This window comes from Triticum dicoccoides, chromosome 1B (genome assembly GCF_002162155.2).
Source record: "Triticum dicoccoides isolate Atlit2015 ecotype Zavitan chromosome 1B, WEW_v2.0, whole genome shotgun sequence".
NCBI classification, from domain to species: Eukaryota; Viridiplantae; Streptophyta; class Magnoliopsida; order Poales; family Poaceae; genus Triticum; species Triticum dicoccoides.
In genome coordinates this window covers 438,349,906-438,361,672 of record NC_041381.1, presented here as the reverse complement: position 1 = coordinate 438,361,672, position 11,767 = coordinate 438,349,906, and the positions used below count along the sequence as shown (strand labels likewise).

The following is an 11,767-nucleotide window of genomic DNA, read 5'->3' as shown; positions in this document are numbered from 1 at the left end:
TTTGGCGAGAACGTCCTTCCTGGAACTCGTACTTGAATCATCCAGCGCTCTTCTTCCGGTAGGGTGGCGTAGTTCGTCCCGGTAAAGCTTGGTATTCCAATATTCAAGTACCTAGTGACTTCCCTCAAGTGGCGTCCAAAAGGTGTGTCTTCATCTGGTTGTGCAAACTTGGTCTTCATCTCCTTCATCCTAAAGGGTGGAAAGAGAAGAGGAGTCAGAAATGAGAAGAGAGTGTGATCTATGGTTTATCTTAGTGGTCGTGTCCTACACTCAGCGTGTGCTCTGATACCATCTTGTAGCGACCCGACCTCGGATGGTCAAGTCTTTATTTGGGACTTTTCTCCTTTTTTATGGCCTCTTTATGGACTCCGTTTGATATTCCGTTTCTTCGAAACACTGAAATAGGCAAAAAAAACAGCAATTCTGGGTTGGGCCTCCGGTTAATAGGTTAGTCCCAAAAATAATATAAAAGTGGAAAATAAAGCCCAATATAGTCCAAAACAGTAGATAAAGTAGCATGGAGCAATCAAAAATTATAGATACGTTGGAGACGTATCAAGCATCCCCAAGCTTAATTCCTGCTCGTCCTCGAGTAGGTAAATGATAAAAAAAGAATTTTTGATGCGGAGTGATACTTTGGCATAATTCCAATGTAAATCTTCTTAATTGTGGCATGAATATTCAGAAGGCTCCAAAGGGAGTAATGAAGGATGTCTTCTCCTGGTCCTTAATTGCCATTTTGATCTAATGATAACCAGAGTATGCATCCAAAAAACTCAAGCGCTCACAACCCGCCGTAGCATCAATAATCTGATCAATACGAGGGAGAGCAAAGGGATCAGCCAGATAGGCCTTGTTAAGGTCTATATAATCCACACACATACGCCAAGTGCCATTTTTCTTAAGAACTAGCACCGGGTTAGCCAACCATTCAGGATGAAAAACTTCAACGATGAACCCTGCTACCGAGCCGGGCCACCTCTTGACCAATTGCCTTGCACCTTTCCTCATTGAACCGGCAAAGAAACTGTTTGACCGGTTTAAACTTGGGATCCACATTAAGAGTGTGCTCAGCGAGTTCCCTCGGTACACCTAGCATATAAGAAGGTTTCCATGCAAAGATGTCCCGGTTCTCACGGATGAACTCGATGAGCTCGCTTTCCTATTTTGAATCCATATTCACACTGATGCTAAACTGCTTTGAAGTTTCGCCAGGGACAAAATCAACCAGCTTAGTATCATCTGCCTACTTAAACTTCATTAAGGGCTCATTCTATATCATTGGCTTCTTGAAAGGTGTCATATCTGTCGGATCAACATTGTCCTTATAAAACTTTAATTCTTCTGTGGCGCAAGCCGACTCAGCATAAGCAACATCACCCTCTTCACAATCCAGAGCGATCTTTCTATTGCCATGCACCGTGATGGTACCCTTGTGACCCGACATCTTAAGCTGCAAATAAACGTAACACGGTCGTGCCATGAACTTGGCATAAGCCGGCCGTCCAAACAGAGCATGGTATGGGCTCTTGATTTTCACCACCTCAAAGGTTAAATTCTTAGCTCTGGAATCATTGTCGTCTCCAAAAGCCCCTTCCAGTGTTATCCTACCCACCAGGTACGCCGACTTACCAGGCACCAGGACATGAAAGACAGTAGAGGACGGCCTAAGATCCTTGTCAGTCAAGTTCATACGACAAAAGGTCTCATAATAAAGAATGTTGATACTACTACCTCCATCCATGAGCACCTTCGTGAGTTTATATCCTCCCACCTGTGGAGCAACCACCAAAGCCAGCTGACTTGGGTTATCAACCCGGGGCGGGTGATCTTCCCTACTCCATGTAATAGACTGCTCAGACCACCTTAAATATCGAGGCACCGCCGGTTCAACAGAGTTCACCGCCCGCTTATGGATTTTCTGATCTCTCTTGCACAGACTCGTAGTGAACACATGATACTGACCGTCGTTCAGTTGATTCGGATTACTCTAATAACCAGACTGCTGCTGTTGGTTTCCTTGGTTGGACTTCTGATTAAAACCACCTTGACTGCCTTGACCCTAAAAGCCAGAGATTGAACCGCCTCCACCGGAGCTAGGTCTGTGAGAACCGGATCCTGAGACGCCATGCGGACCATGATTGGAAAAAATGGCATTCCTAAACTCCTTCGTGATGTAGCAATCCCTCCATATATGACTAGATGGCCTGTCACGCGTGCCGTGCTTTGGACAAGGTTGATTCAACATTCCTTCAAGGTTGAGTGTTGACCCTTGGGGCGGCTTTCCCTTGCAACGCTGATTATTATTCTGCACATTGGTGTTAGACACAAAATCAAAACTACCATTAGCCTTACGCTTATTGTTGCTGGCTTGAATCGTCGAGTTATGATGCTGCCCTTTTGCATTGCCGCTCTTCTTTCCCTTCACCGGCTTATCATCATCAGACTCGGGATCCTTGGTACTATCAAAGTCGGCGTATTGACGAGAGCCTCCGTTAACTCCCCCATATCATTGTAGTGACGCTTAAGCCATCCCAGCGTTTGCTTAAGCAGGAGGAAATGGTAATTCTTCTCTAACATCAAGAATGCAGAACCAGCGTTGATACTATCTGCTGAATGTATGATTGATGAAATCCGGTGCACCCAATGGTTTGTTGACTCTCCTTCTCCTTGAATGCAAGAATCCAAATCCAGAATTGACATCGGCTGCTTGCTTGTGTCCTTGAAATTTTGAATGAAACGCCTCTTTAAATCTGTCCATGACTCAATAGAATTAGCGGGCAGTGTTTTCAACCACGTACGAGCTGGCACATCGAACATCATGGTGAAGTACTTAGCACATGCAGCATCGCCAACATCCATCATCTCCATGGCCATCTCATAACTTTCAACCCAAGCCTCCGGGGGCTGATCCGCCGTGTAATTGGGCACCTTACGTGGGCCCTTGAAATCCTTAGGCAAGCGCTCATTGTGTAGAGTCGGCACTAAACATGGCACACCCAAGGTTCTAGAGGTCGCCCCTGCCTCCATGGACGTTGAAGGATAAATCAGAGATTGCTGTTGAGCCACTAGCTGATCCGTCAGTTGAGTCGCCAGCTCCGCCTCACGCTATGCTCTGCCCTGGTCTACCAATATCTGAGCATTTGTGCCGACATGCGGCGGGTCAGGCCTGCGAGGCTGGTTGTGGTGCCGCTCGCTCCTTGACATGGCCGGTTCATCAATGTGCCTACTATAACTCCTTCTCGGACAAGGTGTTGAGTGGATACAATCACGACTATACGAATAAGACGCCTGCTGGGCCACAGCCATCTGAAGAAGCTCTCCGGCTCTCCGTACTTCCATTGCTGCTGGTGACTCATCCTGAGCTGGGAGAGCCACCAGCCGTGTTGCTGCAGCTATCATGTTATCCAAGGGGTTAGAAAAATGCCCCGAAGGCGTGGGAACATGCTGAGGAGGGGTCATGTTCAAATGCGACTGAACTGGTTCTTCGGCCGCTGGCGCCTCAGCGGTTCGATTTGCCCCGGGCGGATTACTGGGTCCTGCCCCAGGCGTGTTGAAAAGATTCCTCGCATCGTAAGTCAGGGGTAGCCGGCTTACATGCCTTCTGCGGAAAATAGTGTTTGACGCATCCATGTCCAAGCTTAAACGCAAGCTCTCCGCTCGAAGCCGTTCCACTTCCCTCTGCAAGGCGGTCCACTCCGTTGCCATCCCTGTGTTTTCTGCATTTAACTCCTCCTTGGCTTGTGCTATCTCGTCACGCAATTTTATAACCTCCACATTATGTTGAGCTTGATTCGTCGGGTTAACCTCCGCCGTTAACAACGTTGTCAGAGCATCCAAAAGATCAGACAAAACTTGAGCCGGTGGGCACACAGGTCCGGCTCCAGAACCCATCGCCGCTGCTGACCTGGAGTTCATTGTCGTTGCAGTCGTAGAACCCTATGCTGGCTGTCTACCAGCCATGAAGACTATGACCTGGTGTGGCGGCTCGTAGGGGTCCGGAATACCGTCGCCGTCGGAACAGCCCTCAAGCCCGCCATCCTGAACCTGGTAGATGGAGTTGGTCTCACCAGCGGAAGACTCATCGCCTGAGTAAATAACCATCTCTCCACCAGATTCAGATCCTCCTTCTAGTTCCGCTCCATGAACGAAATCGACAAAAACATGCTTTGGGGCGGCTTTAGCCTTGGCGGGTCGCGTGCGCCGAGCCGACTCAACGATGTTGGTGCAGATGTCCGGCTCAGCTTCCGACTCACCGATCTTGCCGATGAAGACATGAATTCTGCCAAAGGGGACCCGGTACCCATACTCAATTGAGTTGGCCTCGAGGCCCCAGCCCTCGTCGTTGATGTAGAGCTTGCCGTGACGACTCTTGGTCATTTGGCCCACGGCGTACCCCTTGAGCCCTGTGAAGCTGCCCTCCAAGAACTTGAAACCACCACGCGTTGGCCCCGCGATGGGTGCCAACTGTCATGGAATTATCACGTCAGATGTCCTAGCTTAAGGACTTAGGTGTGGAGTCATCGCAATGTAGTTAGCTTGAAGGGGTTAAATAGGAAAAGGGACATAGAGAGTCTATATTGGTTCAGCCCCTCGCGGTGGAGGTAACAGACTAATCCAGTGTAGGGTGGTTATTGCTTGGGTTTTGATTACCAGGGAGCGAATACACTTGACCTAGTTCTCGATCTCTTTCTTTCCTGCCCTAACTAGCTGATGGGTCGTCCCTTTATATACACAAGTTAACGCTCGACGGCTTACAGAGTCCCGACCGGATCATAGACAACGTGTCCGGCTTGGTGACTAACTACGCCTACCTTACAATACAAGTTATCCTCATGGCGGTTCTACCTTCTGGGCCCTAAGTCGCCTCTGGGTCTTGGACCGTCAGCGGGGTTCTTATGACCCGCCCCCTTCATGGGTTATCGCTAGTAGTATGACCCGACCCCTCATGGGCGGTTCATACCTGGTAGTTATATCCCCAACATTAGGCCCCAGGTTGATTTGAACTTGTTCATATCAATCTTCAACACCTGAGTTGTAAACCTGCACCACCTGTTGTAACCCTCCATGACGTCAGCTCTTGGAATCCTCTTAAACCGCCATGACGTCATTTTAGCTTAATTGTGCACTGGGCTCAAAGCATCTTAACTGATCCTTATCTTAATAAACATCCCGAAAATTGAGGCGTCCCTATAGCCATGCGGTGATTTCAGTCTCCTCAATTCTCGTGCATGCCTTGTGCTCACCTCCCTTATAAATAGGTACGAGGGTCTCTCTCATTTTTCCCCTGCTTCCTTCTTCGTCTTCCTCCTCCTCTCAGTCGCACGGGCGCTCGTACTCCACCGTCGCGACCTCCAACTGCTGCACCAACTCAGGCCGCCACATCACCCTGACCAGACCAGAGAGCTCCAGTGTGCCATCGCCGATCCTTATCGCCTGTAAGAACTTTTTTTGATTATTCTCTTTCCCAAACAAACACATCTTTCTCTCCACGGATACTCCCCATTCCTACACCCCCCCGCCCCACTTTCAACCATTAGAGCCAAGCTCACTCCCTCCCTTCCTCTCTCCTCACCACCTCTTTCCTTTTTCTACCTGATGCGGAGCATCCTACAGTCATCTCCATGGACCCACCTTCATCTCCCCAAGTGCCAAGTGGACCGATGAGACGAGAACATGCAAGATCTCTCGAGACCAAGGTGACATATCTCTTTAACGAGCATCCGTGTGACCCACGTGAGACATGGCTACTACCTCAATCTGGAATTCCATGTGTGCTTAGGTATCAAGAAGACCCTCTCGGAGATGCTCGAGTTCACGGACAAGCCCCCAAGCGCACGGACAAAGAGGCTCAATAAGAAAGGCAGTTGAAAGCCTACAAGACCCGGACATCCGGCCCCTGGCCCGAACATCTGGCCCCTGGTGACTCCACCGACAGCAGCAGGACAACAGCTACCAAGCTACAGGACCCGGACATCCGGCCCGACATAGAGCACCTGAAGTCTGGCCTCCCCAACCCAGACATCCGGCCCAGGCCTTGGACATCTGGCTCATCCTAAAGGCCCGGACATCTGCCCCCAGCCCGGACATCCGCCCCCAGCCCGGACATCCGCCCCCAGCCTGGACATCCGGCCCCTGTCTATGCACAGTAAACTGGCCGAAGGCCCGTCTACCCCTCCAACTCATCCCAACTTGTACTAGCACTCTATATAGACTACCCCTCCTCCATCTAGGGTTAGGAAAGGTTAGAGCTCATTTGAGATAGAGCTTTGCTCATCCACTTATCCCTACTCCCATGGAGACCAAGACCTCCATGTGAGAAGATGCCCAAAGTGGATTCAAGACCCCTTCATGGGAAGATCCTTCTAGGATTCAAGACCTCACTCCTCCAAGGACTGTGATGAACTAGCTACCCTTTGTACTCTCTTGTGTTGACTTTGGATCTTGCACCTCTTATGTGTATGTGGATTTAGCACATGTGTGATTTGGATCTTGTTGATTGAGTGTTTTCCCTCTCGTGTTCTTCGCAGGATTTCCCCTCCAATCGTGAAAGATCGGCCAAATAGGGTTCCACCCTACATCACTACCCTTCCACCACGTCCTTCTTAGCCCTTACGCCTTGAACGACCTCCAGCTCTAAAGAGGAAGACACCATCATCTGATAAGCTATATCTGTAAGGGTCTCATTACTGCCTCTGCTTTCTCCTGATGCATTCATGTATGTGAACACTAACGACCTCATGAGCTCTAGCAAGCCTCCACGGACAATTAGCACAAGGAGCCCATCATCAACGTCGACGAGGAGGGGTTGTGACATCAGGATTAGTGCTTGCACTGGCAGGGCTTATGCTCCCTCGCCTTCCGTAGATGTGGAGACTAATGCACCAACAAGCATGTTGAAAATCTTAAAATAGGAAAGGTAGTGGAATATCATTTTAAGGCATTTATCAGACTTTGTTGCAATAGTTTGTTCACTGGAATATCATTTTGTGATGTGCAAGACAAGGCAACACACATTGTAACACTTCGATTTTAGCACAACATTGAATTTTCCAGGATCGTTGCATGTTGCGTGGTGGTTTCTTTTAATTGCTTCAGTAAAGTATCTTTGATGTTGCGCTCAGTTGTTGTATAATATTTATTCACAAAGCTTATTTTAATTAATAGCAGTATGCATGTCTTACACACGAGCCATTGTTTGTTCACTTTGTTGTGGTATTACTTTGGGGATTTTGCATCCTTGTTGTGGCGAGGGAGGTGATATGGGAGCAATTGGTGATATGGGGTAGGGGAAGATCTTATATTAGGTTCAAGCAGACGGCGAGAGTACATCTAACCTAAGAAGTGCAAATTAGCCATTTGGGAGTGAGATGGGATCGACAATGTGGAATTATCGTATATGTAGGAGATAAATTTGTGGCCAAAGTTCTTCAGTTTTCAGACATACCCTGCTATCAATGGCTAGCCTCACAATATTGTAGAAATAACCTATCCAGTGGCAACAGCTCGCGTGACACAGCTTTCTGGAGAGGTCTCAAAACTTACATTCTGCTGGTCTTCTCTTCCTCTCGCTGCTCGCTTGGCTCCGGGGCTCTCGTTTCCTTTTGGCAAGATCAGTGGCTCGAGGTTGGAAGGCTGATGTTTGTACTGCCAGTTTTATACTCTTTTGCCAAGGATAAGCTATGTTCAATCCAGTCGCAAATAACTCAGGATGGTCGGGATATACAGCTGCACCCAAATCTCTCGCACACAGCGACACAAGAGCTGCAGGTCCTGCTTGACCTCATCGCAGATGTCACTCCGATCGCCGCGGTGTGCTTTTGAGTGGTTATTTCTACAAGATACTCACCTTCCGGGGAATGCGGTGTGCTTTTGAGCACTGGATTTGGGATAAGATCATTCCTAACAAGCACAAGGTTTTTCTTTGGCTGGCTTTTTATGGGCGCTTAAACACAAGGGACAACATGTTCAAAAAAGGCTGGTTTGCGCTTGTCTCCAATGATGATTGTGATATCTGCCCTACTGTGGAGTCCATTGATCATGTCGTACTACGGTGTCGGTCTGCCAAACATCTCTGGGGCAAGCTGCAGTTGAACTCGTTGGCTTGTGCTTCACCTGATCTTCTCTCTTTCTTCGAGCGCGTTTCCCAGCAGCCTTTTCTCAAGAGGAAATGGAATGTCGCCCTTGTAGCATGCGTCGTCACTCTATGACATACTAGGAATGATCGCGTGTTTAACGATGCTTCTTGGTCTGAACAAAACACAAGGTTTTATGCTGCGGATTTGCTTCGCCTTTGGCTGCACAGAGCTAAGCGGCAGCAGGACAAGGACGAGTTGAAGACTTGGGCGCTTTGTTTGTCCAACTAATTATGTTGTAGTTTCCTGATGTTCTCCTTCCCTCTTCTCTCTGTCTCTTCACACCTTGGTGCGTTTCTCTTGGTTCATGTATGGACTTTTTTGTCCCCCAGGCTACGGACTGCTTTGAAATATATAAGGTAGAGCGATCTCTACCTTTTCTTTCAAAAAAAAATGTAGGAGATAAGTGAATCAACGAACGGATGTTGTTTGAACAGACAGTTAGGCGGCCATCCGATTCTACCAACCTGACGCGTGACCACCTATAGAAGCATTCACATTTAATAAAGATGTAGCTTATGTATTAATATGATAATTTTAAATAGTGCACCATCTCGGATTGTGAAGTTCTGTAGGGCGGGCTACATGGAGTCCATTATTTTTTTTAAAAAGAAAATGATATTTTCAAGTCTAAAAAAATAAAAAATCCTGTGAAAACATATACATATTTGCGTCAGAACTATAAATTTTCATTAAAAAAATATTATGATTTGCAAGCTACACATAAAAAAAATCCCTGCCCAACAAATTGTCCCATTTAAAGTATGTATTTGTCTTTTTTGTCTACGCCACGTATGAAAGTACATTGTTATAAAAAAATCCTCAAACATGTTATATATGTATTTCTGTATGTACAATTTTTTTCCAGCTTTTATTTTGCCCTGTGGAAACCCGTATAAAACGGCCTCCATGTAGCCCTCACACTAAGCGCATCGTGTACAACTTAGCGTTTAGACATGCCATACTGTAGAATAACTGTACGGCAGAATGTTCCTACAGAGTTGAAAATCTTAGCCAAAAGAGAATCGAGATTAACTCATTTTCAAGAAAAGAAAAAAGAAGTGTTGCAATTTGATCAACAGTCAAAATATAAGTGTATAATTATGTGTGAGATGCAGCATCAAGGGGTAGAAGTTTCTATTGATAGAAATAACTCACTAGCAAATGATGATTTCTAGCTAAGCCAAGCTTCTGGGAATACTACAGCTTGTTTATCACTGTAAGTTGTGCATTACAGTACAGTTAGATATACACAAATAGTTAGTTTTTTTCACTCATTTCCTTATTAAAAAAAACTTGCTAAACAAGGACATGCATGGATGATGAATCTGTAACAAGAAGAGAGCCCATGAAATCTGTTTGATTCCGACAGTCGTCTACACAAGCTATCTCTGTCCTTGCCTGTCATGACAAAATTGGAGGATGAAACGCAACATAATTTAGGCACAGCTTGCAAACAATGAGCCTTGTCTATCTACGCGACTGAAACAAAGGAAAAGAGAGAGTGGTTTGAATTTTAATATACCGCAGTAGATGCTCAACATTGTAGAGTCGTAGAACCTGAGCATGAAACTGGTTTCTCAGTCTCTAGTCTGCAATGATTCAGCTCTCTGTAGTGCAACAGCCCCCACTGAATTAACTCATTAAGTAGCATCGGTTAGTTTTGTGGCAGCTTGCACAAATAATGTAGTTCTCCTACAATTTGCACACATTGTTCTTCCTCATTGTTTCTATACTTCCTGCTATGGTTGATCCAGCAGTCCCCACAAATCCGAGTGATGCACAGCTGCAAACAGATTCTTCGATGTATAATAAAATTTCCGGTAGTTGAACTGGATCACAATCCTTGTTCGTGTTGCCTCTGATCTTTGGAAGGAATCCAGACCTTATGCCATGTTCAGCAGCCATAAGCTTCTCGGCAGTCTGCAGAACATCATCTTCCTTCAGGATGTACAGTTGATATTTCCCATCTTTTGCAATATCTGCGAGATAGGTTTTTGTCCAGTTTGCTCTGGGAAGATCAGTCATGAGGAAAATGTGAACAGAACCACTGTTCTTGTTTGTCTTCATTTCCACCTCAAGAGATTTCAGTTTCTCCTTAAGGGCAGAAAAGGTAGATTTCCAGTGATTCTTAAATTGGCCATCTAACAATCTTAGTTGTGCGCAAAGAAAAGGCTCCTTAATCTTGCTCTTAGCAAGCTCCGTCCCTGCAGCCATGATCTCTGGGGCAAAAGGAAGGAACTCAATTTTCTCAAGTAGATTCTGTAATCTATGATCCTTTGGTGATTCATGGATATCAAAATAAGACTCTGATCCCTTGTATGGTGCTGAAAAAAGTGTCCCGAAGGCCAACAAGGTAGCATCCTCAGCTTTATTACCAGGCCCTAAACTCTTGTATATATCTTTACGCCTCCTAACATATGATATCTTCTTCTTCCTTTTTAATTCTTCATCTGGTTGAAACGAATCCAGTGCTCCATCATTATTCTCCTGATATGTCCAGACTGTTGTTCTACAATCATCCTGAACAGGATACACACAACCACCACTTTCACTGCCTTCTAAACCAGACAGTAAAGATCGGCATCTATCGTAGTCACTTGGCAATGATCCACCGCCAGAAACAGAACAGCACAACCCAGAAAAGCAAGTTTTCTGCATATCTACACCGCACCATAATGAAACAAACACCCTGAAATCAATTGTCTTAACCAAAGGCTTCAGTGGGGACAGATCAACTATGTCTCCCATCGAAACATACCTGAAACGTAAAAGGTGAACATGGAAACCTATTATGAACACTGCAAACTTGAAAAATTATATCACTATTGTGCTAATCAGTAAAGTGAGTACTCTGCCAGTGTACGTGTGTAACAACCACATTACATCTCTATATTCACATTCCTCTTGGCACCAATCTCACCGCACTGGAGTCTCGATCAATTACGAAAAAGAATCAGTGTGATTCTAAATCATGAAAATTACCTAGCATTCTTACATTTTGGTGTTTGCATTGTTAACATTGTAATGAAGCTCTAATATCTCGCAACATGATTGATTTTACTAAAGAACATCGTGATCTTCCAAACAATCAGTAAACCGAGCAGAAGGTGTGGTGTGGGCTTTACCTCTGCTCCCGGAGGAGCTGCATGGCGTGGTCCCAGACGGCGGCTCGGAGATCGGAGGGTTCGGCGACCCTGAACTTGGGGCAGCTCCCGAGGGCGACGGCGTGGTGGTCGAGCACGGGGGGCACGACGAGGGTGCGGTTGAGCAGCGCGGCCGCTACCGCAGCGTTCCGCAGCTCGCCCACCTGGTTGCTGAACCCGCTGTGCGGGGCGTACCACAGGAACCTCTCCCCCTCCAGCTCCGCCGAGCGCCCACACCGCAGGGTGCCGCCGCCGCCACTGCCGGGGGCGGAGGCGGAGAAGGGGAGGAGGGAGCGGAGCAGGGAGGAGTAGGCGGAGGAGAGCAGGAGGGATGCCGGGAGGAGGAGGAAAAAGATGGCCACGAGTAGCGGCACATGCGACCGTGCGCTCCGCCTGCGCCACCGACCGCGGTTCGCCGGCAGGTCCATCTCGCCGGCGGCCACCGGCAGATTGGATCTTACGGTTGCATCCGGTACAAAGTGAGTA

The 11,767-nt window shown here is 47.0% G+C and overlaps 1 protein-coding gene across 2 annotated transcripts; it reads right to left on the bottom strand.

The window, feature by feature from the left end:
* Nucleotides 1-9,255: 9,255 nt before the first annotated feature.
* On the bottom strand, nt 9,256-11,749 carry LOC119339787 (O-fucosyltransferase 30-like). Of its 2 annotated transcripts, XR_005164202.1 has the most exons (3): nt 11,264-11,749; nt 9,661-10,896; nt 9,256-9,536 (listed from the first exon to the last, which is right to left on the bottom strand). XR_005164202.1 is itself a non-coding variant. In XM_037611708.1 (2 exons), the coding sequence occupies exons 1-2, from the start codon at nt 11,707-11,709 to the stop codon at nt 9,831-9,833; spliced, it is 1,512 nt and encodes a 503-aa protein (XP_037467605.1). In that variant the 5' UTR covers nt 11,710-11,749; the 3' UTR covers nt 9,256-9,830. The 2 variants fall into 2 exon arrangements, 1 of the variants encoding a protein (XP_037467605.1); XM_037611708.1 differs by having other exon boundaries at nt 9,256-10,896.
* Nucleotides 11,750-11,767: the final 18 nt, after the last annotated feature.

What these genes read in the sequence shown, in the direction of transcription:
- LOC119339787 (XM_037611708.1), bottom strand. Translation starts at nt 11,709, where the DNA reads ATGGACCTGCCGGCGAACCGCGGTCGGTGGCGCAGGCGGAGCGCACGG. An exon ending in CAGCTCCTCCGGGAGCAGAG is followed by an intron (nt 10,897 to 11,263) that starts GTAAAGCCCACA and finishes TTTACGTTTCAG; the next exon opens with GTATGTTTCGATGGGAGACA.